General features: G+C 43.8%; 1 protein-coding gene across 1 annotated transcript in view; it reads right to left on the bottom strand.

The window, feature by feature from the left end:
- The window catches only part of MAPKAPK2 (MAPK activated protein kinase 2), an 81,772-nt gene extending 58,219 nt beyond the window's left edge, over positions 1-23,553 (bottom strand). The window contains exon 1 of the mRNA XM_083617153.1: positions 22,873-23,553. Within this exon, the coding sequence (XP_083473279.1) occupies positions 22,873-23,151 (279 nt within the window). The 5' untranslated portion in view covers positions 23,152-23,553. The remainder of the gene's footprint in view (positions 1-22,872) is intronic.
- Positions 23,554-26,527: the final 2,974 nt, after the last annotated feature.

The raw sequence follows: 26,527 nt of genomic DNA, 5'->3' as shown, positions 1-26,527 counted from the left end.
TTATGCTTCTGAGACCAAAAATAATATGCTGCCTTCCAAATACAAGTCAAGGTGCAGATTTTAACGGGCAGGTTTCTGAACCAAAGATGGTTTCTCAGCTGAAATCAGTGTGTGTGTTTTACTTTATATGAGAGAAGCAGTCCACAGTGAGAGTAAGTGGAGGGAGAAGAATATGGGAAAACCAGTTCAGTTAGTATAGGCTTCCTCAACCTCGGCCCTCCAGATGTTTTTGGCCTACAACTCCCATGATCCCTAACTAGTAGGACCAGTGGTCAGGGATGATGGGAAGTGTAGTCTCAAAACATCTGGAGGGCCAAGGTTGAGGAAACCTGAGTTGGTACCACTAGATCATAGCTGGGGGGGCCTATGGTCCTCCAGGTGTTGTTGGACTTCACCTGCTCTCAGTCCCCAGTTAACATGGCCAAAGATCAGTTGTGATCCAGCAACATCCAGCGGGTAACAGGTTCTGCATACCTGGCATAAGAAGTTTCAGGTGGGCATTTCCTGAGAGGCACACCCAATGCAAAGATTTGGTAGAATATGGAGGCCAATCGTAAAGATGGCAGTGCCAAAGCAGCAACTCATTCAGAGATGCAGTGGGCAGCCTTATCCTAAGTGTGACCAGGTGCTCTGGGCTCACAGCGGCCTTACATTATATTATTTAATTCATTCTTTGTAGAAACACTAGAAGCCAGGAAGCAATGTTATATCAGTTGAGGCTATTTGTCCATTCAGCTGATTCTTCTCTACTCTGACTGGTCTTGGGCAAAGGTGTTTCTCATTAGCTGTTGCCTGGTGTGTGTGTGTGTGTGTGTGTGTGTTTAATTTGACAGGCCAGGGATTGAACCTGGGTCCCTAATGCATGATCTACTACTGAGCAGTGTTCCCTTCCCAAACCTTTCCAGCTGCACTCTAATGTGTTCCTGCACCTGGTCAGTGAGCTACTATGACAGGTATGTAGTCAACTGAACTTCTTAAGGAAGTACTTTATGTGTCAATTCTTTAAAAGGAATGTGTTCAAATGCATGTGACTAATTGGTTCGTGCCAGCATAAGCCTATTTTCTTTGCTGTTGGCAAAGGTTAACTGCATGTCTTTGTGGGTACACATGAAATCTTTTTTTTTAATGATATGCCCCCAAACTCCATGTCTGCCGCTGCCACCCAGCAGACCAGATTGCTAACAACAACATCTAGCCACTAGAGACCAAGTCTCAGAAATACCAATAAGTAACCTTTAAAAATAATTTTTTTTTAAACCTGACAGATGGCCTTATGACACCCAATTAATTATTTGCATTTGCACTAGCATTTAACTAGACAGAGTTGTCCCAGGAGGTTACAAACAGCAACACAGATTCTCACAGCCTGAGGGCACAACCTAAATGCCTCCCCAGCTGACAGAGAGAAATCCCAGGTCTTGCACTGTAAGAATTTAAGCTTCTCCAATCCCAGTTATACAAGAAGTATTATGAAAAGAGCTTAGGGCCTGAGGAATGTTGGACCCAGCCAACTTTCAAACAATCCATCTTCTGTGAGCTTCTGGGCTTAGTCTACCCTTTTCAGGAGGCTAGGTAACATTTATCACAGTACGCACAAGGCCAGTGTGACTAGTAGGGGCTAGTCCCCCCTAGAGACTAGCTAACCCTCAGTACATAATGGGCGAAGGAAGCCCACACAACATGGCATCTAGAAAGGGTATATCAGGATCCCCTGAGATATCACAGACAATACCATGGAAAAACAAAACCTGACACTGCTTCACTAATGTTTTCTGTGTGTAAGCCAGGAATTGTGGCCTAGTATCTTATACCACCCAGCAAGAGTCCCTAGGATACACCTCTCCGGCAATGCACTGTAGATCTAGGAAAACAACATGTCTTGGGTAGATGCTGGGAGCATAAACCACTCCTGCAAATGTCACATTGTAAGTGCAGTGCATTGGTCTTATTCTGCTCATGCTGGATTCCAATTTATGTGCTCTAGCTTAATTCAATTGCCACTGTAGTGAGAGGAATGCATTCGTCACATGCTGCCTCCTTATTAGCCCTGGTTTCTAAAGTCTGGCCAGCATCCATTTTTATTACAGCTCAAATTCCAATCTAAAGTTTGAAAAGCAGTGTGTGTGTGTGTGTGTGTGTGTGTGCGCGCGCGCGCGCTGCACTTCCTTCATGTGCTGCTCACTGCCAAAAACCATCCAGGGCTGTTGCATTTCTTTCCTTGACCAGACCTTTCCAGGAAGATGTTTGTGTATGTGCATCCCCTAGGAGACTAGAAACCTGTTCTCCTGGAATTCCCTCATACAAATGCCAATCAACCTTGTTGCTATGGGAGTTTGAGGCCACGCTGACCTGGAAGTGATAATTCATTTTCCTCCTGCTGGGAAATCCTATTTGCAGAAAGCTCCCTAATTGGCTTCTTTCACCATAATTGGCCAAAGGACCTGGGGAGGGGTCTGATCATGCGGAACTCTGGGCCTGGATTTCTTATCTTCCTCCCTCATTGTTACTCGTGGAAGAACACTGATTACCACTTATTGGGTATGAATTCCATTGGCATGCTGAAGATACTTAAGAACATTAAGGGTAAAGGGACCCCTGACCATTAGGTCCAGTCGTGACCGACTCTGGAGTTGCGGCGTTCATCTCGCTTTATTGGCCAAGGGAGTCGGCGTACAGCTTCCGGGTCATGCGCCCAGCATGACTAAGCCGCTTCTGGTGAACCAGAGCAGCACACAGAAACGCCGTTTACCTTCCCACCAGAGTGGTACCTATTTATCTACTTGCACTTTCACATGCTTTCGAACTGCTAGGTTGGCAGGAGCAGGGATCGAGCAACGGGAGCTCGCCCCGTTGCGGGGATTCGAACCGCCAACCTTCTGATCGGCAATTCCTAGGCTCTGTGGTTTAACCCACAGCGCCACCCGTGTCCCTTTAAGAACATTATCACTGCACAAAAAAGTCTTGATTGTTATGATTTAATCGACTTCCCACCACCACCAATAAGAGCAGCATGTGGGCATCACTGTCAGCACTTGTCCCTGACTGTTGAGGTTTCCAGGGTGTCAATGGATATGCCAGCCATTTTTCCAGAGTTTCTGAATCCCCTTGCCTCCCTGGTTGAGCATGTATAGGTCACTCAGTGGTATTTCTTCTCCCACCCTAGTGTACCTGAGGCATAGCACTGCTCTGCCCAAGGACTTTTCTACAATCAAAGAGCCAAATATGGCAGCTGGAACAGCTGTGAGGACTAACCCTCACCTAACAGATTGTAGTGGAATGTCACCTGGGCTTGCCAAAGTTTGTCTGCATGCTGGCAACGTGCTAAGCAGAGATTTCAAAAGGGCCTTCTCACCCTCCTTGCTTCAGCTCTTGTGTGTTTTGATGGAAAGCTTTATTCCCAGTCAAACACTTCAGGGATTTAGAAGAAGCAAAGACCTTTTCAAAAGGGTATGCAAACCTTAAAAGCATTACTCAGTGCTGACTTAGATCTGCAACAAGTGACTTCAAAGCCTAGCACTTTCTGTACAGCATTTGAAGTACCAGATCTGGCACTGTGGGCGAGGAAGCAAGATACAAATTACCTTTTTAAAGCTCATCCCAGAGTGGTGGTGGTAATCTGCTGTGCGGGTACTGCAACTTTGCTTCATAAGGCCTTCACATAACCAGCAGGAGTGTGAAAAACCAGACATGAATGCATTCTTACTCCAGCTGCACAACTGTTGCCACTGACAAGCTCGATAATGTGTTTCTATCTCCCCTTACTGGTAGGGAGCCAAGCTACCCAGGAGGACTCCCCTGCTGAGCGCCTGAGGGCCCCAGTCCTGTCACTCACCACCTGGCCTAGGGCGGGGCCTGATGGGCTCCATAAAGGACTGCTGCTGCTGCCGCCGCTGCTTGGTAGAGAGGGCTCTGTGTTTTTATTTATTTAAATTGCTGTTATTTTTTTACCTATGTCATTTTAAACTGCGATATTAATGCTGTATTCTTAGTTTTAGATTTTGATTTATGTGGAAATTGTTTTCCATTTGGTTGTGTATTTTTTGATGCGGTTTATTTATTGTTATGACTTTTGTAGTTATGTAAATCTTGTCATGTTGTAAGCCGCCCTGAGCATTGTTATTGACTGTGGAAAGGCGGCATACAAATAAAATGATGATGATGACCTAGCAAGCTGTATGAAAAGAGCCATGAAGATTAATATATTGGAGACTATAAGACACCTGTACTTCTGTATATGGAGAGGGCAGCCAGAAAATTGTGACTCCTGAATCCTGGACAGTAGTCGCATGAAGTTAAGCAGAGCCTTACACTTTATGGGAAGATCTAATATATTTGAGCTACCTGCACATCAGAAATAACTACAGTCAATCTCCCAAAATAAGACAGACAAGTGATCGCCAGCTCCAACTCCTGATTCCTTACTTCCATTTGTAGGATTTGTTAAGTTTACACCAAAACAAGTGGTGGACTCTAAGCAGCATTAGGATTGCTGAAACAAATATACTTTGCTACAGGTAATTCCAATAATGAATGGATTAAGAGAGTTGCAAAATCTGTATACTTAGTACATACTGTGTCATAATGCTCCTCTGTTCGTATTGACTCACTTCAATATGTTTCATGGGAAGACATTCATAAATAAACATATGGTAATATTAGGGGGGCTATGCATTTTTAATTAGTTGGGTATGTGGATCTCTATCGTTTGTGTTGTGCTTCCAAAAACATACAAATTTAAAGGCTAGTTATGTTTCAGTTCTAATGCTGTATGAACCACCAATTCAATCCACATTTGATTTATTAAGAGATATTAGCTGGTAACATTCTGTAACACCAAAAATCTAAAATTTACTGCAGCTTTATCTGGGTCTTTGTCTCCTTCCTTTCAAATCCAGGTAATAGAAGATGGTATTTTTTAAGAGCAAGCTACAGGTGTTCAGCTCGCTGATCGAAATGAGATCCTAATATGACCTGACAGACTTGCAACCTGTTGTCATCTGACAGACTCTCTCAAGGGCATCCTTTGTCAAGCATGGGATACAGCAGGATTTCACAGCTGTGTGACACAAAATAGAAACAGAACACATGCCTTCCTCCTGCCAGATAATACTAGGAGGGCTCTCTCAAGATAAAAGCACATAGAACTGATAAGTGTGCATGAAAATCTACCACCTCTCACAGAAAGCACTCCGAGACCAGAACTACCATTTCATTTCGCCACCTTTGTTAATGATAAAACTAATGACTTATGTTCACATTATATGAGGGTTTGGACGTCTTGCACTTTTGGAAGATTTAATATATTTTGGTATGCATTACGATTTACATGTAAATTGTTTGTTTGTTTTCTGTTTGTTTTCACTACACTTACCTGCTGAGGAGTAAGGGAAGTAGAAGAAACAACACAAACCAACACCAGGCAACAGTAGCCTAGAACTGATACAACAAGAAAGGGCTTTTATGGAATAGATTTGTCTGAATAGTCTGATGAAACAAAAAATAAAAAATAAAAAGGAAAGAAATGAAAGAAATGAAAGAGAAAGTTTCGGCATTCATTCCACTAATGCCACTGAGAATCATCTGATCTGTATAGAACATCAATAGTGGACACTCTGCTCATATTCAGAGGCTGGTCATATTTCAGTGCTGAAATCGGCAAGAGAAGCAGCGAAACTTTCTGATTGCTAGAGTGGAAGAACTTTGCTGAATGTACCAAGCAGCAAGTAGCATGTACTATACTGCTCAGTTCTGCCTAAGAAAGCCACAACGAATACAACCCAGTGTGCTGTACAGCAACACCCTGACCTTCAAAATGAACTCTTACTAAACCAATTAGCAATAAGACAGCCGGCTCAGATCATCCAGCAGTCACTCTCATTTTACTCACTTCATGTGAGGGGGGCGGGGTGGCATATAGGTCATCTGATAGTATATTGGCAGACCCAAGAATAGAATCTAGGCTGTCCCAGTCTCTGATTCCATGGCTCTGGAAGATCAAAGTACTGCTGTCGGTAATGGAAACACCACTCTCTACCACAAAGCAAGCCCTTCTGAAGGAAATCCAACTGTGTGCTACTGCTGCTGCAACATAGGCACTGTGTATAGGCTACTCCCTAATGGCTCTTATCCACAATGCGGAGCCAGTCCAATATTCTGGATTCCTTGAGCACGATGAAGGCAGGCAAGCCCATCAGCTAAAAGCTGCTGAGTCACAATTTCACTATGATGATGATGTCATTTGGATAATTACACAGCTGCAGATGCTGGCAAGCTTTGCTGGCTCACGCAGACAGACAGACTTTGGCATTTGCCTTACTCATCTGAAAAAGGAAAGCTGGCTGCATTGTCCCGAGGATTTAAAAGAGGCATCCCAATCTGATTATTTCCGGCAAATCTTCTTTCCAAGGAAAATGAAAATCTGATGGATGCCAGCAACTGCAGCAAAGACCAAGTACGTGAAGCAAAATCTGAAGGAGGAAATGCAGTGGAGGAGGAACAAAGGATAAGGACAAGTTCAGCTCATTGTTTGAACAAGCAGGATCCTGCCACTGATTGTTGTAAGGCAAGCAACTAAAACATAAAACAGGTGTTAAGTGAAGAACAGGTCTTCTCTCCAGCTATTTGAATGTATGTCTTTTGGCAAGCCGTAATGAAATGGGTCTCCTATCCTATCCTATCCTAAGCTGTTTTAAACACTGTATTTTAAGGTCCCTGGGAACTTAGGTTGAAGGGCAGAAACAACAACAACCAGGATTATATATCTATCTAGCACCAAAAAGTAGACATGGGTGAAACTTGCTGGAGCAATTCCACAGACATGACATTACCATTCAGTTACTGGTCCCATTCAGCTACTGATTCTGCCCTCAAATCAGTGGAGGAAACCATGCTTGGCAGATTGCCTTTAAGTATCAGACACCCACTGACATCACCGGCATTCACAAGCACCAATGAAAACCTCTAACAGGTAAGGCAATACAGAAGAGACACTGAGAACCGGAACGTCTGTGCTGGTGAATGCCTCTGCAGCTCACTTTAAGACCATCCCAATAACGAAAATCTTAATTTTCAGTGTTGCTCCAAAGTATTTCATTTTGTTAAGATTAACAGGACTGATGAACTACTTGTTTAATAACCAACATTTTAAAGAGGAAAAAAGAAAACTTAACAGAAAGAAAGAGAGATTGATTTTGCTAGACTATGCAAAGGCTACTTGCTGGGTTTCTAAAGCAATACAGTATCGCTGTATCCCAGTTTGAGACGAGGGCTCTGTCAGAATCTTGAATCCAGGCAGTCAATCTATTGATAGACCCTATTTTTAAAATGGAGCTGAATACATATATACTGTTAGACTTCCATAGCGGAGTTTTATCACTGCATTTCCCTGAAATCACATTTAGAAGTAATTCTATGAATATTGTGGATGATTCTGAATTCACAGAAGGATCTTTTAAAATGTCCCTATTGTTATTAAACTCATTTCAACTGTAGCCTGTTTAAAGAAATTGTCACTCTGTGAACAGGCACACTCTGTTGAGAATTTAGGCATGGGTTGTCAGCCTTTTCAGGCCCATGAGCACATTTGCAAACAGGAGAACAAATGTAAGCACCCCAAACAACAGCTTCGTTAAGCAAAATTGCAGCAGGAGGAGGGGACCCTTTGGGTGCCAGGAAAGACTCCCATGGGTGCATGGGAGGTGACAGATGCATAGCTTTGAGGTTCTCCAAGTCTTAGGACAAAACTCTTTTAGAAAGTAGCTGGAAAGAGACTCACAGCCTGAGCATGATTTTAGTCTTCAGAGTCATAAACATAGAAGAGGAAATAATTGTTTAACGAAGCACCCAGCTTGGTCCATTCTATTTACAGATCAACCATACGCTGTGCAACTGCCATCAACTCATTCATTTCTATTTGTGCGTACAGAAAACATATAAAGTGGCACTCCACCCCTTCCTTCAGTTCTTTCTATTTTCTATGCCCGATAGTCATTATCAACATTGTTATGTTTTGTGCATTCTTAGCAAAACTCAATTGCAGCGGCTCTCGGGCATTCAGTTTCACATATTTTGGTGGTCCTAATGGTGGGGTCTCTGAGAGGTGCAGTGATAAGTGTAGTTATATTAGGGCTTTCCAAACACCCACCTTTTACCATGACTTCATGAATCTGCCCAAATGATGTCACCCAGGAAGTTTTCCTGTTGTCTGTGAACAGTGGTTTCTCAGCAATCAGATCAGCAAGTTTTGGTGCAATAATTCCATCTTCCCAGCAAGTATGACTGTTTCACATGATTTATTGCTAGAGAACTAGATGCAATATTATCACAGGACACATTTAAAGCATTCTTATACCATGGCAATACTAATGGCTTCCCCCAAAGAATCCCGGGAATTGTAGATTGTTAAGGGTGCTGGGAATTGTTAGGAAACACTGCAAAAAGATACAACTGCCAGCAACCTTAACAACTACTGGTCCCCAGGATGCTTCGTGGGAAGCCATGACAATTGAAGCAGTGTAAGAATGCTTTAAATATATGGTGTGTGTAAACATGGTTTAATGGGAGCAAAGGACAACACTACGAGGCATGTTAAGAGTCCCTGCCCCCTGCCTGCTGATGTCTTTCTGGAACATGGTCTAAGTTGAGAGCATGTGGGGTGCCATAGCAACTGTGCTGCAATGGGTAATTATGGCCCCATCTGCACTATAGGCTGCTATTCCCCTCACATGGCTGCAATCTCCAGAGTTCCTTGGGAAGAGAAAGTGATTGCAAAACCATCTGGGATTGTAGGGGGAATAGGGATTTTCTAAGAACTCTCAGCACCCTTTACAATCCACAGTTCCCAGGATTCTTTTTTTTGGGGGGGGGGGGTCATCACCGTTTAAAGTGGTTTGATAACTGCTTTAATTGTATAGTGCAGATGGGGCCTAAAACACAGGCCTCAGGGTTACTACTATGTGTGAATACTATGTAAGGCACTGTTCACACTTCATTCTACCATAAACGAATTACAAATTAGGAACAGCATCTGCCTGTTGCGCCTTCCATATTTTAAAACTATTCGCCTGTAAGGTAATTGTTTCAATTCTCTGGCATACGAAAGAAAATGAATTACGTTACATAACACACCTAGCTGTTAAGTCAGGAGAGTCGACATGAGAACATTGAGTTCAACTGCTCCAGGGCATTAGTGGGCATGTCTATGCATTTGTTTACAAGGAAATAAGTATACTGAAATGCGTAACCAAATTCTGATACAGTTAAGTAACTACATACCTTGGAAAATCAAGATCTCCAGGTGGAATCTCAATGGAGACAAAGGGCTACCCAGTGCAACAGTCACATTCCAACTCATATAAGACAACAACAAAAAAGATATGAGGCAGAGGAAAAGCTAGGATGATGGTCCCCATTGCCTCACCCTTCCATGATGGCTTACACATTTTGACAATGTCTGAATAGGTCTTATGAAAAACTCCTATCTAAGATTATTGCTTGGTTGTTGTTGCTTTAAAAAAAAAATCAAAGCCTTTTACTAAAGATAAAACAGTAAAATCAAGAAAAATTCACAACCCTACTTTAAAACATACAAAAGTTAAACTAAAACAGATTCAAATTACAGTTCCTTGTTGATATTACCCTTTCAGACCGCCCTTCACTAGAACAAGATACACGTCAGGCAGGACAGTTATTCTTGGAAGTCTGAAGGTGACCTCATGCAACAGGACTTCCCACCTTTCTTCCTCCTGCACTTTCCCAAATCTGCTCTAAAGGGTTTGGGGAAAACCCAGGACAGATTTAATGGGCTCATGGGGGGAGGATGGGGGGCAGTAAGCCCTATTGCACAAGTGCAAATCCTTGCGCTAACAGGATGGTTAACTTCCACTACTTAGGATACAAACCCCAGTCTCTTCTTTGATACACTAGTCCAAAGTAGCCATTTTAGCCAAATAAAATGAATGAAATATAAAATCCTGGTCAACCTTATACATTGCTCTAAAACAGGTTCATAGCTGCTTGCCAGCAATCTCAAACCACAATGCGACATTTCTGTTTGTATGTTAATGCTTCTCTAGGGTAATCTCCTACTCACAGATTTACCACATTCTTAAAGGCAGTGTTTACTAAGGCTTTCCAAACAGAACATTTTTTTAAAAAAAAGAAAACAGGAGACACAAATTCCAAGATTCCTTGGCTAGAATACTAAGTGGCTGGAATCATAGCAAGTCGTCACTGCAGCCTGTAAACAAAGAGATAAATAAAGAGGGTCTCTGTGATGCCAAGGAAAGGAGACCTTGCTATGGGCTATTTTTGGAACCACAGCTGAAGACATTTAGCAGGAAATACTGCTGGAGTCCAAACTGTCAAATATAGAAGTAAAAAGTCAACCAACTCTACAGCTCTCTTTCCCTCTTCCATATTGGCTGTTTTTCCACTAGAGCGATAATCAGTGTCTAATTCAAACAATGGACTGATTATCTACCAGCAGCAGCAGCAGCAAATCTGCCCCCCTCCAAAAAAATACAGAAGCTCAATTGGCCTAAAGCAGAAGCCAGGCATTTAGTGTTGCTGGTCCCATGCTGTGAAACACTCTTCCAGCCGAGGATCAGGGGGCATCCTCACTTTTGACTTTCAGGTGCCTCTCTAATCCTTTTTTTTATGCCAACAGGCCTAGGCAGCTGTTTGAAGCTTTTTTTTTGACTGGTCAGTCATTTCATGATGGTTTTGTACTGTTTTATGTTACATTTCATTGTTGTACAACACTCTGGGACTGCAGTATATAAATGGCAGTAAATAAATAAATGAATAAACTTGTTCCTCTCTCTTCCTTCAAAGTCTCCCCTCAATGTTGACTTCTTCCACAAAGTCTTTCCTGACCCCCTACAACTCACCTGTGCTGCAGCCTTCGCTAAACCCTTCCCTACCTGCTATCCACTGTATCACTGTCTCAGACTCCCTGCACTGTTACCTTGTGTCACTAGGACCACAGTCAACTGGATCTCCCTGGCAAATACACACACACAAACATTACCATTCTGATGCATTTCTCACATCATTCTTGAATGATAATAGCAGGCTTCCTCAACCTCGGCCCTCCAGATGTTTTGAGACTACAAGTCCCATCATCCCTGACCACTGGTCCTGCTAGCTAGGGATCATGGGAGTTGTAGGCCAAAAACATCCGGAGGGCCGAGGTTGAGGAAGCCAGGATTACAGCCTATGCACCATATCTGTGTCCTCAACTACAGTGCTTACTTCCCTATATATATTTGCCTACTTAATTTATATAGCTGCGCCATAGTAGAACTCTAGAAAGCCACTGCGTTATGAAGGGCTGAGCGTGTAGCTAAGAATTCTATGTGCATTTACCAGGGAGTAATTCCATTGAATCGATGGGACTTGGTTCTGACTAAAGATGCATAGGGTGGCAAGGCCTCACTATGCACTTGAGTGAAGAAGGCTCATTACATGAAGCAAAGTGCTACAAGAATGAATGTCAACAGCACATGTTCTAGAAAGCTTGCTGCTCTCTGTGAAGCACTTTGAGGTCCACAGGTGGAAAACACTACACAGAAGCCCTGTATTAATACACAATAAACAGGGAAATTATGCATGAACACAGACGAAACAACAGGGACACTCAATCTAGGACTTGACTCAGCCTAGAAGCCTCTTTTAGAACTCATGGGATCTGCATTTATATCGTTTTTTCCAATAATGAAGACCTTAGATCAGGCATCCCCAAGCTCAGCCCTCCAGATGTTTGGGGACTACAATTCCCATCATCCCTGACCACTGGTCCTGTTAGCTAAGGATGATGGGAGTTGTAGTCCCAAAACATCTGGAGGGCCAAGTTTGGGGGTGCCTGCCTTAGATGCTTAAAATGCAGGGAATTTTTATTCCAAACCAGTACAGACAGAAACAAACACTGTGCAATTAAAAAATGTGTCCTTTGGAGGGGGTGGGGGAAAATAAAGTCAGCAAAAAAAGTCTCCTTGGTAACATTTTGCTTCGATGTTTTAACTGCTGCATAAGGACCCACTTTAGACTTCTCAGGAAAAATTGTGACTGAAGATAACATGAAGAGTCCATGTAGCCACAGAAAGACAAAGGCTGTATACATAACCAACAGGCAACAGAAAGAGTTATCTGAAGAACTGACAGTGTCACTATAGTGAAATATGCATAAATCCAGGTGAACACTTAGGTGGGTAGAGTTTAACACTTCAGTTGGAGTTACTGCAAGAGAGAGAATAAGACACTTTTTCCCCTGACAGTAGTTTGAACATAGGTGTACACCCCAAGGTCTACATTAAGTTTTTAGCTAAAGCCATAGGAAGTTGCCTTATACAGAGTCAGACCATTTGTCCAGGTATCAAGCACAACAGCTAGCATTTGAGGGAAAAGAAAGTAGAGAAAAGAAAGTAGCAGCAAAAGAGAGAAAAGAAAGTAGCAGCAACATTTCCTGCGCCAACCAAGATTGCTTTTGACCCAAATCATTCTGACTGAAGATCAAAACAACACAAGTCAAAGCCCATAGCCTGTCCCATTTGCAATCTCTGAACCCTGCCAAGAGCAGAAGCTTCAATATATTAGGAAGAAGTCTTCATGGGATCTAATCACACGCCCTAATTAATGATTAACTTGAGCCCTAAATCTGGTGGTTCTCCCTGCCTGAAAGCACTTATACTAGAAAGCTCATGCTTGGATATTCTTCCCAGAGAAGATATAAACAACAACCAGAGGTGGCCCCTTCATGTTAGCATTCCACATATAACAGCTAAAAAAAGGACCCAAGTCCTGAAAACTAATTGTGGTTACAAGGGAACGACCAGATCATATTTCACAATGCTTCTTTTATCCAAGCACATGATTGGGAGAGGGGCATACAGAGAATAAATATGGATGATGAAGGGATGAGAAGTTGAACCTATTCCATGTTCTCAAGCTGGATACGAAGCAGACATCCAGATAATTTCCTAAATAAATGACCAAACAGGCTCCAAAGTAGTAACTCAGGAATATCGGGCAGGGGGGCGGGGAGGGAAATCTGAATAATGAACTCTAGTTCTTTTTACTTAAGGAGAAGACAGGAACAGCCCATCCCATTGCACTGCCTAAACTGAGTTCAGGTGTGAAGTTCCAAATCTCTGAACACTAAAACATGGTTACAGCAAAATGTGGAGAGAGGGGTGTTTGCATGAGTGAGGAGAGGTGGGAGTATATAAGCCTTATATAAATTTGTGATATTTAAACAATGCTTTGAACTTTGGTCCAGTTCAAATGTAAACTTCCCAATAAAATAAATCAGAAGCAGTTCAATCCAAATCCCAGCATAGCCAAAACAGTGACATCATTTATGCAGATGACATCTAAAGCACAGTTTTTTTGCATTTCCCCAATGACAAAATCAAATAAGAAACCTGCACTGATTGTTATGTCCATCTGAATTCAAAATGGCTTGCCTCACATTAGACAACATTTGTGACCTATTCCAGACCAAAAACACAGTCCTTGCTTCTTTTGTGAAGATGCCCTCAGATTTAAATGGATTGAATCCCCTTTGAAGCAAACCAGCATAAATCAGAGTATCTTAGCTTTGAAATAGATTGGGCTGCCTGCCATTATGATGTGCATTAAATAGGCTGATCAATAGCAACTGCGTTAACCACACCAGTGAAAAATCTTTTCAGCTGGACTAAATGAGATTCTCTTAAGTTAAGGAGTAATAAACACGCATACACCCATCATTGTGAACAATGCAATTATTCTCAGGCTGTCAAAATGGGGGTGGAGGGTAAAAATCTGCACACTTCTAATGGCCAGGTTTTGTTTTTCCATATTCAAAGGAACACAAATGATGCCTGTTCTGTATAGGACTGCACTCCCTCTGAAAAAGCAGGTACATAGCTTTGGGGTACAAATGGATATACATTGTCATCAGAGACCCATGTTTAGCTGAGATTCCTACAATGCGGGGGGTTGGACTAGATGACCCTTGAGTTCCCTTTCAACTCTACGATTCTATGATTCTAAGTGACTCCTATGGCTATGAGTGCTTTTTACTAGCCATATCTTGATGACAACTGCGGTCCATGCATTTAGTAACCTCATGATTGGATTGCTGTATATGCTCTAGGTGGGGTGGCCCTTGGCTAGTACACTCCAGCTAGTACAGAATGGAGCAGGTAGATTGCTGATCAAGAAAGATGGCTGACAGCATGAAAAACCTCTGCTGAAATATCTGCACTGGCTGCCCCTATGCCACCAGGTTGTGTTAAGAATCAAGGCCCTGAACAGGATGCCATAAGGACCCTCTGAGCCCTTATATTCCAACTCAGTTACTGAGAACATCCAGAACAGGGCTGTTAGTTGTTCCTCATGTTTCAGAAACCTGACTCTGGCTTCAGGAAGAAGTCAGACATTTAGTGTCCCTGGTCCCATTCTGCCGAGTATTTTGCCAACAGAGATTCGGCAGGCATCTTCACTGCCAACTTTCAGACATCTCTTGAAGGCTTTTTGATGACAACAGTTCATCAGTTGTTTCAATTTTTTTAAAAAAAGGATATTTATTTATTTAATAAAATGTATACGCTGCTTGATAGTAAAAAAAACCACAACAACCGAAAACCTCAAGGATAAAAAAGATAAAACAAGAAAAAATTACAACCACATTTTAAAACATACAAAAGTTAAAATACAGTACTAAACAGATTAAAAGTACCTCATTTTCTAAGCATCTGGGTAGACTTGTCTAGACCAGAATGTTTGTAAGCAGGTGCTGAAAAGAGTACAGTGAGAGCACCTGCTTGATATCAATAGGCAGGGAGTTCCGAAGTGTAGGTGCTGCCACAAATAAAGTCAAACCTTTGGAGAGTTACAAAGCATGCTGTGGCTGTAGAAGCCAATATGGGAGAGACATGTTTTGTTGCAGCTGAGGCAGATAAAGGGTCAGAACATTGCCCAAGCTCAATGCATCAATACTGGTGACCACACACTTGAGGTCGTAGACGATTCTGTCTACCTGGGCTCCATCAGAACTAGCAACCTCTCCATCCACACTGAGCTGGACAAGCGTACTGGCAGCTACAGCAATGGCTCGCCTCTCCAAAAGGGTATGGGAGAATGTGATGCCAACAACCAATACCAAGATGAAGGCACCTGGTCTTTTTTAAAATAAAAAGTTGAATTAAGGAAGCCAGTCACATCATGTCTCTGGATCTCATATAAAGCTGTAAACACCATCAGGTTTGAATTTTCAGTCTGAGGTGTTGTTTTCCCAGTTCTGCAATCTGTGTCACATAATGCCTGGACCTCATTAACAATAAACAGATCCAGGTATAAAGACAGCAGTGATTTACATACTCCAGATTTCCCATCGTTCATACACTTTATTCCTGTCTGTCAAGCTTGAGGGGGAAGCAATCATTTCTGCAAATAACTGGCCACAAACATTGACCTTCAAGCTGCCATTTGACGAGGACAGTATAGTACAAATCTTGCCAAGTGCTTCTCCTGAGCTACTTGCCACTGTCAATGGAAAGTTTCCTTCCACTTTACAGAATTGCTTTCTAGAGGAAAAGGTGTCCAGGTCTGAATGGATACAGAGACAACTTGCTGTTTTCAACCTGCCGGGGTTTAATTACTACTGAGTGCTTTTCCAATTTCATTTTGTATAGCAGAAAACAGTGACCAGCCAACATCTTTTAAAGGAAGTCACCTGCAAGATTTTATCATACTGCTGAGTTTTAGTTCTTTAATGAATGGCTGCTGAAATCCTCTTCACACTTACTTGGGAGTAAGCCCAACTTAACTCCATAGAGCTTACTTCTAAGTCGACCTGCATTGTTTTGTGCTCTAAATATATTTCGTAGACAAGATTGTCCTATATACCATGGCTACTTGAAACACTTTGCTGGGAAACTTAGATTTATTCAGCTTAAACATACATGGACTTAATACAATTTCCAAAACATGGAGTTCCCAGAGGAGGTGGCATGTCAAGCAGCCTCATTATGTAGTTTCTATCATGTGCTAAAGATGCACCACTCACCTTTGACAGTTAAGATTTGTGTGGCTTTTGTGAAACGGCCTCTATTGTTTGCTGTACACCCTTCAATTTGCTTTGAATTGCTTGATTGGGTAGTGGTGTAGTGTAGTGGTTAAGAGTGGTAGTCACGTAATCTGGGGAACCGGGTTCGCATCTCCGCTCCTCCACATGCAGCTGCTGGGTGACCTTGGGCCATTCACACTTCTCTGAAGTCTCCCAGCCCCACTCACCCCACAGAGTGTTTGTTGTGGGGGAGGAAGGGAAAGGAGAATGTTAGCCACTTTGAGACTCCTTCGGGTAGTGATAAAGCAGGATATCAAATCCAAACTCTTCTTCTTCTTAATGTTATATGATGATATGTCTGTAGTAACCCATGTTCTTAAATAAATGAAACCATTTCCCCCTGTTCATATCATGGAGATAAGTAATCATCAAATCATAATGTAAGAGCGCCTAAAATGAGGGCAGATTTAGCAACAGGCCCTTTCAAGGGAATTCCCAACAGGACCAAGCATAACTAAAAGCAGTACTCTAATATTTATGAGGTTTACAATTGTCTTCCCCTTTGAGCCAAGTTTGCATTAATGCCCCATGACCGCTGGAAACAAGAAACACCAATGGGAAGAGTCAAATGGGCAGAATTGCAGGGAAAGTTTCAGCTTTAGCTCCTGGCAACAACTCAGTCCAATCCTTTGTAACCTTACCGGAAGCAAGACAAGCTGTGTTGCAATTCTTTCCAGATATCTGGTTTGTTCAGTTATTGTTTTTTTGTGTTGACGTTGCTAAATAGTCACCTTTAGTTTATATACAGATATGGATATCAGCCAAACAAAAGCAATATATTTCTAATGTACTGTATATATGCCCCACTTCAGCCCCTGTTTGGCAAATGATGAGTTTGGAAGAAAACTCCAGGCATCAGTAAACTACCAGGTAGCTCTACCTGCTCAAACTCTCAAACAATTAATTCAACAGTTTAAATGAAACTGGAAAGGGTCACAGACCTGTACTTTGCACTGAAATTGACGCATTTGATAAATGGTTTAAGCTCATTCACAAGGAGAGGGAGGGGAGAGTAAGAGTTCCCCCCTAGAGAGAAGTGCAAACAGAATGTCATGTCTACAAACAGTGAAAGCCAAGATTTTACAAAACATTTGCCCCAGCTTAGATCAGGGCTTCACTGTGCTAGGTACAAGTGTGTTTGTTTTAACCATAATCAGTCCTAGCAACAGTAGATCACTCTGGCTAGTATGAGTGACATGTGTCTACCCAAGCCCCCCAATATAATCTCATCCCTGCCATGACCTCACAAGTTAGGGAAAGACCATCTAACTCAGTGGCACAACATATGCCTGAATAAGGTCCCAGGTTCAACCTTGGCATCTCCAGGTTGGACTGGGAGAGACCCCTGCCTGAAACCCTGAAAAGTCACTGCTAGTTGATGTAGTCAATACTGATGTACCACTGGTCTGACTTAGTATAAGGCAGCTTCCTATGTAAACTGGATTACCAAAACAACACAAGTAAATCTCTTTGAACCCTCAAAGATAGATGCCACTATTTATTTCTGTCCAATGGAAAGAAAAGAAGGTAACAGACATGAGGTGAACTGATCTGCAGAAGGCCAATACTGGAGATAGATTCACACACACAGACACACACACACACACCCACCCAAGTCTCTGGTCTACTCCTCTAACCACTGGTCAACACTGGCAATATCACATTTGGCCATATACTTTCCATCTGTACAGGTCTCATACTGATAAATAACAAAAGACCTGGGTTCTAAGAACAAAGTTTAATATTGTGTGACGTATTATTCACCACTAACGTATTACTCCCAGCCTATAAACGTCACTTTAATTGGTTCCAGTTTATTAAAAAAGTCAAAGTGAGATACAGCGCATGACTGTGGCATTGTGCTTTGCTGTCGGCAAGATAAATGGCGCTTAGAGACCTGCATGCCTTATCTCAACCCATGTTTTCAACGCAGAGTGGTCATGGAGATACTGGAGTGCACGCCTTCTCTTCCGCCCCAACCCTCGTTCCTCCTGCTTCACACAGGGGAGCGTTAGAAACTTACAATTTAGAGTGGTTGTGGCAACTGCTGAATTGATTAAGAGTGTTCTGTCAAAATAGAAGCTGAGCCTATTCATTTACAGCTTAGATGGGGGGGATAGAATTAGTGTGTCTCAGACATAATAATAGTGATAAATGTGCATGTTCTCCGGCAAAATGCAGGAATCTGCCATTCAGCTGATTAGGTAAAAGAGCATTTTCCACAGGCTCTTTTTAAGCTCAGCATTTATGGCTACACAGAGACATTTGCTTTGCATGAGAATTGCCAGGGTTTTTCTTTCCAGTTGCTTGCAAAACGGATGTTTCAAAAAAAGGGGAAATAAGATTTAATTGCAACAGAAGGAGACTTCTTGTTTTTCCATCTTTACAATTAACAAGATAATGTATAGCATTTCTGAACAGCTAATGTGTGGGAGCAAATTTATGTCTAAGACACAGGCTGCTCCAAATTTCTGGAAGAGGCAGCAGAGATGTATCCATCTCACGTTCACCACTTCCAAAGTCATTTAGAAAAGGGTTCATGCTCCAGACACATATGTAGCACCTATGTCACAATGAACAATACACCACAATGCTGTCTAACATAATTATTGAATCAGCCTTATTGAATTAAGCCCAAGGGGTCTCTAGAAATGAGAATGGTCAGGGTAATTAGCATTCTACAGGTTAACTTTTAGATAACTATTATTATATGATGAATCACATGAAGGAATATCAATGAAGGTGCCATTTTCTTACTGGCAGAATCTTATGGAATCGCTCACTCCATTCTTTAAACTTTATCTCACAAGGCTGTGGGTTTGAGTCTTGTTAAGTCTTGTTCATGGTTGGTTTAGATTAGATTTGTGTTCATCATAAAGCAGATTTATAAAGGCACACCCTAGTTATATGCAACAGCCACACAAGCCAGCACCTTTCGACAGTAGTGCTGTAATGGCATACTATCCTCATGCACCCAAATATTTCTGAAGTGAGAAGGCAGTGACAGCTGACGCAGAAATATTACACAAATACTAGTGATGAGAAGGTACGTTTCGAAACAAAGAACAAAACAAACATTGACTGTATGCAAAGTATTATGAGATCATTCAGACCCATGTGGAGAGTTCTACTTCTAAAATGTTTCCATTGGAGGAGGTCAGCCAGTCACACAGAATGTAAATTACAGTCATACCTCGGGATAAATACGCTTCAGGATAAGTATTTTCGGGTTGCACTCCACGGTGACCCGGAAGTAACGGAGCGTGTTACTTCCGGGTTACCCCGCTCGCGCATTCGCAGATGGTCAAAATGATGTCACACGCATGTGCGGAAGCGGTGAAACGCGACCTGCGCACGCGCGCATTACGTTCTGTTCAGGATGCGAACGGGGCTCCGGAACGGATCCCATTCACATCCTGAGGTACCACTGTATTCAAACCAATGTCAGGAGGGAGGTCAAGAAGATGAAGAATACTAATCACCGCAGCGCTTTACATTCCTTTCTTATGCCCTTACAACACACCTGCAAGGTAGGTTTGCATTATTTCCATTTCATGGATGGAAAAACAGCAGTCTCCCTTGGCATTCCAGTGAGGGCTGATCTTTATATGCAACAGAATGAAGCAGTAGAACCCTGAGGTTGTACGATTTTAAGCACAGGGGGGAAATGGAGGGTTTGAGGGATCTACCTGTTGAATCTCATTGCAGGCAAAATACAACCTTTATCAAGTTTCGGGGGGGGGGGCTATCAGAGAAACAATATATATTCCAGCTCATTTCCCCGATGTGTTAGCTTTCTGCTGCATCTTTTTATCACTTAAGATGTTGCTGCCCAAGGTCATTTGACCACTTCAGGATTCTATTGCTCATTCTCACCTCATTCTTCCAGGCTTCAGTTCACAAAAACCAGAGACGCAATGACACAGTATTCAGCCACTATCTGAAATTTTTGTCTCTTAGCTCAAGCTGGTAAAAAAACCACACTCTCCTGGATAATTGTGAGCTAATAACTTCTGTAGTCTTAGTTGCAAAGCTATTTTGGCTGTTACCATCCAGTATTCTTTATTATTAATTGGTATTAAGGTTAGGCTGAGACAGACATCCTCAAGGCCAGCCAGTCAACTTCATGGCTGAGCAGGGATTTAAATGTAGGTCTCCCAAGTCCAACACTCTATACCACGTGGACCTCCCAGAACAGCCACTGCCAGCTTGATGTCATAGATGAATGGGTGGATGTGGAACAGGGAGTCTCAGGTCCAGTATCTAGGTAGTCATGCTTCTCCTATCTAGGTAGACAAGTCGCTCACACACACACAGCCTAAGTTCCCACCTGTAAAATGAACTCACATTTAAACTCAAAATGAGATATTCTCAATAAAAAGTTCAGACATAAACTGTATTAGGAACACCCACAACCGTAGCACGCTTTTACAAATGACGCTGCTCTCTGTAACTAATATAAAACAAAAGGATTTTTACATATAACACTGTAAATATCTTTTAGCCTCTCACCTGCTATATTTGTGGAAATCTGAATGTTGAGAATGCAGGACAGAAAGAAGCGGGGGTTCACCCCTTTTTTTATAGCTGTCAACTATTCTTGCGAGGAATCCTATTCGGAATAAGGGACTTTCCCTTTTAAAAAAGGGAAAAGTTGACAGCTATGCTTTTTTTACACAGGGCGCACATTTTCACAAAGCTAAATTTTTTACATTCACTTTATAGGAAATACAAAGGGCACTTCAATTGTAGCGCATATGGTCTCGCACATGTACACTGGGTTTTTTTTAATCTTCTGTGTTTTACCCCTACACAAATTGACATGTCCTTAGAAGTAACTCAGGAGAGGCTCAAAGTGGTGTGTGTCTGTTGGGGGGGGCGGTTTACAGCAGAAGCCCAACCACGTTTACTCAGAAGTAAACCCCACTGAACTAAAGTAGGGCTTGCTCTCTGGTGAGTGGGGTTAGGATTGCGGCCTTAGTGCCTGAAAATGACTTCGAGAGCATTTACCAGAAATGGACCCCCCCACACACACACACACACTCAGCGGGCAGCCAAGGAAGTCCAGCCGCCCTGTGCTCTCTTTCCCTTGTCAAAGCTGAGGAAACACGTGAGCTGTCAACATACATGTTAAGAGGACCACTGGCGAATCTCCATTTTCCTCACCAAGAGGTTCGCTGCTCATGGTGGGCGGCGCGTTTTTTTTCTTTTTAAAAAGCCTTGTCGTGACTAGACGACCAGCCTGAGGAGAAGACTCCCCACGGAAGCCCCTCCTCCCCGACGCGGTCGCCTGCCTTTCACTGCCGAGCAGAGATCGGCGGAGGGTCCATTTCGCCTCGTCCCTCTTCCTCTTACTCAGACCTGCGGGGAAAGAGGGGGAGGGACCGGCGATGGCGAAACTAACCGTTTCCCTAAAGACCAGGAACTGCCTCCTCCCGAACCACTTTGGGAGGCTTTTACAGAAGCGGGACTTTAAATAAAAGCGGGGGAGGGGGTGGGAGAGAAGGGTGCCCCCCCCACAAGACCCAAAATTAATGGCTCGTGAGTGCGGGTGGCGGGTCCACCTCCGAGTCGTTACGGAGTCGTCCCCCCCCCCCGCCGTCTCGTTTACACTTCTACACCGGGGGCTGCGGTCTGCGGCCGCCCCACGTGAGATGCAGCAGCTGTCCACGCCTGGCTTTCGATTCTCTTGTTTGTCGCCCCCCCCCCCGCCCCGGAGACACGAGCTAAGCCCTTCTCTCAGTCCTAGGACATGACTGGTCACAAAACACATTGCAACCCCCTGCAGAGGGTGGGGTGGGGGGCAGAGAGAGAGAAGGGTCAAGTGCCAAGCCTATATTGACAACACTGGGCACAGGGTTGCCAACTTGAATAAAATAACCGGGGTCCCAGGGAAGCCCCGCCCCGAATAATCGATCACATGGCACGGTGCACGCACAGTATTTGAATGGCAATACCCATCAACTTGGGGGGGGGGCAGCCCCTTCAAATATTTTATTGGGAGGGGCCGAAGACCCCCTCGGACCCTAGGAGCTGGCTCCAAGGCTGGACAGCATAAGCTTTCCCGTTCCTACTCAGAAGCCAGCGCCCACCCCCCATGATTTCAGTGGGGTTTACACCCAGGTAAGTGGGGCTAGGATTATAGCCACCCCGCGCTCTTGAGCCGCTGGGGATCCCCCACCCCCGGCAACTCCTCGCAGTTCATTCAAACGCGGGATCCGATTGAAAAAGGCGGCATTGGTAAGGAGGAGTAAGAAGTAAGAGTAAACCAAACAAACCCCGCCACGTGATTACATCATCAGCTGCCCCCCATCCCTTAAAAAAAAGGGGCAGAACTTTCCACTGGTGAGTAAGTGCGGAACTCCTGCCTAGGCCGTAAAGCGCGGCGCCTCCATTGCAACTTCGCCAGCCTGCGGGTTTAAACTAGACACAATACCCGCCACCCCCACCTCCACCCCCGATCAGCCGCCCCCGATAGACACACGTCACGCACCAAAATGGAGCAAGTTTTATTGTTCTACGCCGCTACGGATCGATCTTCTGCCATAGGCAGGGTCTACAAGAGCCCGATCCTAATGGTGTTTACTCGGAAACAAGTCCACTATTCATTTCGGCGGTTGCTTTCATGGGGAATGACAGCCCCACAGGAATTTAAAACTTCTAGGGCAGGGGAAACTTTCAAATCAAGAAAAGGATCAGAATCGGCCTCCCGGAACCTCGACCCGATTCGGTCCGCTCCCCCCGCCGGCAACCCGCCTTACCTTCAGAGCGAATTTGTCTCCAGTTTTCTTGTTGAAGATTTCCAAAACTTTCCCATTAATCCCCAGCCCTAGGACTTGCGTGGTGACCTTGTAATCATCCGTGATGGCGTTTTTCTTGATCGGGAGGACGGACTTGATGTGGAACTGGGGGAATTGTTGCTGGGCCAGTTGCTGCTGCTGCTGCTGTTGCTGTTGGGGCGGCTGGATCGGCGGCGGGGGCGGCGGCGGCGGGTTGGGGAAAAGTATTTGGGGGTTCTGGTTCTGGGTGTTGGACAGCATCGTGCCGTCGGGGGAGCCGAGGCCACCAGCAGTGCTTCCCTCCCGGGCCGCCTCGCCTCGCCCCTCCTTCTCGCCCTCCTCCCTCTCCCCCAACAGTATGAAGTTTTGCGCGCGGCAGCCGGGTCGGAAATTCAGGGGTCTTCCCGATCCTCCTGGGCGCTGGCGAAAGGCGCGATCCCTCCTTTGTTACGACCCGCGCCCGCCGGAGCTCCCGGCCGGAAGAAGCGGCCGCCCGCCCTTCTCTCGCGGCTCCCCTCCCGCCCCAGCTTGGCCCCAGCGCCCGGCTGCTCGCGGAGCGTCTCTCGAGCGCCGAGACAGGAAAAGGAATCGCTACAATGTATCCACCTCGCTCCTTTCCCCGGTCGGCTTCCCTGCGCTGATGTCACAGCCTCGCGTTGACTGGCTGCGCCACGATGGGTGGGAGGAGCCGGAGGCGGGGCCTGTCCAGGGAGGCGGGGCCTGGAGTTTGTGTGTGGGATAGTGAAGGAGAGGCGAGGCGCCTGAAGGCTGAGGGAAAGTTGCCACACTTTGGGATGAACTGCTGGAAGGCGACTCCTCTCTCTCTCTCTCCCTCCCTCAGAGTCGTTCCTGGTTTGCAGGCTTTGCTGGGTGGAAAGTGAGCCTGGCGGAGCAGCTGTTCCTTTCCTGTGGACACCAGGCCTGAAGAAGAGCTCTGTGTGGCCGGGAAGTTTGCTTACCAGCGTTTTAAACACTTGGCGGGTCCCCAGTTAAATGAGGGCCTAGCATGGTGACCAAGCTGTGTGGATTCACGCTGGGCAGAAGCAGTCAGTCTCCTGTATTGAAGGCGCCCAACAGTAAGCAACAGCTGGCATTTATATAGTTTCAGTAAATAATTCCTTTATTTTCAGGAAATGTTTCAAGGACTGCTGGTGTCGGTTTCAGTTCAGTTAAAAAAAACAAAAAAAACCGTATGCACTTCCACTCTACTAAATGCAAAGGCATTAGAAAGTATTGCCACTTAAAAAGGTACATATGTACATAACACATTGCCACTTAAAAAGGTACATATCATGCTCTTCATGTTTGATGTATCACAGTATTTTAATATTCTTTTGGAAGTCACCCAGAGTGGCTGTGGAAGCCTAGACAGATGGGCGGGGTATAAATAATAAATTATTATTATTATTATTATTATTATTATTATTATCCGTTCTGTGGCTGCTGAAAGCTCCATTGAATCTCCACTAACTGAATACCTCGTAGGTATTTGTATAGTACTCCTACATGGTTAAAAAGCTTGGGAGACCCAAGAATTTACGAACAGATTTTTCAGTAGAGTCCCCCAGAAAGCGTACAAAATCAAGTATGTTGTTATTGCAGCTGATCTCTCCCTGGCCATCAAACAACATCAATTCCAAGCAGGTGTTTGATGGCTCAACTCTCTGGTATCATAGCAAAGGCACGGTGAGACTTACTTACCCTTTCTTATTAATGGAAATGAACGTACAGTGTGTGAAGAAGCTGTGACATCTCAGAAGACTTACAGCTTTGGGCTAAATAATTTTTTTTTAAGGTACTTACAGAGACTTTATTTATAATATATAATATAATGTATGACTCGCCACAACAGTGTTCTCTGGGTGGCTTAAAACAACAAATTAAAAATGTAAACCATGGTGACTAAAGGATAAAAAGTCCTGTATCCTATGAGAATTACAATATTACACAGGAAAGGTATTGAAGCTTCAGGTACACATTTGCCCCAGTGCAGACAGGAACATAGGAACTTGAGAAACTGCCTTATACTGAGTCAGAGCACTGATCCATCCATCTCTGACTGGCAGAGGGTCTCAGGCAGGGGTCTCTTCCAGCTGTATGCAGAGATTCCAGGGAATAAACCTAGGACCTCCTGCATGTAATGGTGATCCTCTACCACTGAGCTATGGCCCTTCCCTAACAGATAGGCTACCAGGAGTCACAGACCAGAAGGGAAGTGTGGAAAGTGGTTTTATGACTGAGATCTCCTGGGCCAGAAACAATAGTTGAGAGATGTAGAGATTCTTTAAAGGTTTTTGAAGTAAGGAAAATCATCCTCTTGAGAACTGAAATGTATGTTTGTGGATTTGCATGAGAAAAGTCAGGAAAGAACAAAATATTCAGTATACAGTTGTGTAAAATCCCTGGGTTGAAACGAGCCAATTAGAATATATTTTCAGTGCCTTTAACATTTGCTGATAGTTACTGCATCCACTAGCAACATAAATCCTTTTTCTGTAAGACAGTCATGTAATCACCATTGCACAAGATACCAATGCAACTGTGCCATAGCTTGCTACTGTACCATAATATAGTCACACAATCCTATAAGCAGCTGTGGGTTGTGCAGTACTTTATAACATTGGTCTATATGTCAAGGCTTTAAAAAGATCCCTTTGGGATTTGGCTTCTGTTCACCCAGGGTACGTGAATGTGCTCAGTTTGCAAGCGTAAAAGAAGCAGAATGGACAGAGACAGCTGAGTCAATACAAATTATGGAAATGTTCCAAACTTGAAGTGCGTTGATTAAGAAAACGCAGATATTTGGTGCAGAAAATGCCAACAATGAGTAGATGCTTCCCTTCTGTTCCCACAAAGCAAACAGAAGGCAAATATTAAAGGCTATGTCAGGCCAGCCTTTGGCATTTCTAAAAGGCCAATTTCGTTTCTGACGTAAGTTAGAATGAAGGGTGAAATAAAACAGCACACATTTCTCGTGTTCTTCATAGGGAGGTTGGGATGACCCTAGCCACCATGAACAGTACTTTTCAGCTTACATGGCTGCCAACAGGCATGCAAAAGAGCATACCACCAGGGTGGAAGACGCTCTCTTATTCTGCATGGGGAGCTAGAAGCAGGAAAATAATAATAATAATAATAATAATAATAATAATAATTATAGCACCCTACATCCGCAGGTCTCCAAATGTCCTTTGGAGTATGGCTAGTATGCATCATGAGAGCTAAGTGGGCAAAATGTGACCTCCTAAGCCATATCATGCGGATATCTGGCCTTATCACTATGTAAGAGTCTGCATGGTGCCTACAGAAATTTAGTGTTGGTTCCTTCAGGATTCTGTGTCCAAAAAGACCTAAAGTTTAAGCACCATAAACATGGACTAGGTCAAACTGGGCTGGCCCTACACTGGGCTGTGTGGCTGCACAAATCAAGTTGATGTGACCAAGTTCAAACTTGAAAGAGTATCTGCTGGAGAGATGGCCTAGAAATATTTTGAAGCTTTTATTTATTTTTTGACAAGCCAATGAGGCCAGTAATAATATGATCCTTGGGGTCCCTTCCAACTCTATAATCTTATAATTCTGTGATACTAAGGGGCATTTCAAAGATTTTGAAGGCAAAATTTCTACATGGAAATCA

The sequence above is a fragment of the Podarcis filfolensis genome, assembly GCF_964270895.1.
Source record: "Podarcis filfolensis genome assembly, chromosome: 6".
Classification (NCBI taxonomy): Eukaryota; Metazoa; Chordata; class Lepidosauria; order Squamata; family Lacertidae; genus Podarcis; species Podarcis filfolensis.
The sequence above is the reverse complement of the archived record's forward strand: the minus strand, read 5'-3'. Positions and strand labels throughout refer to the sequence as shown.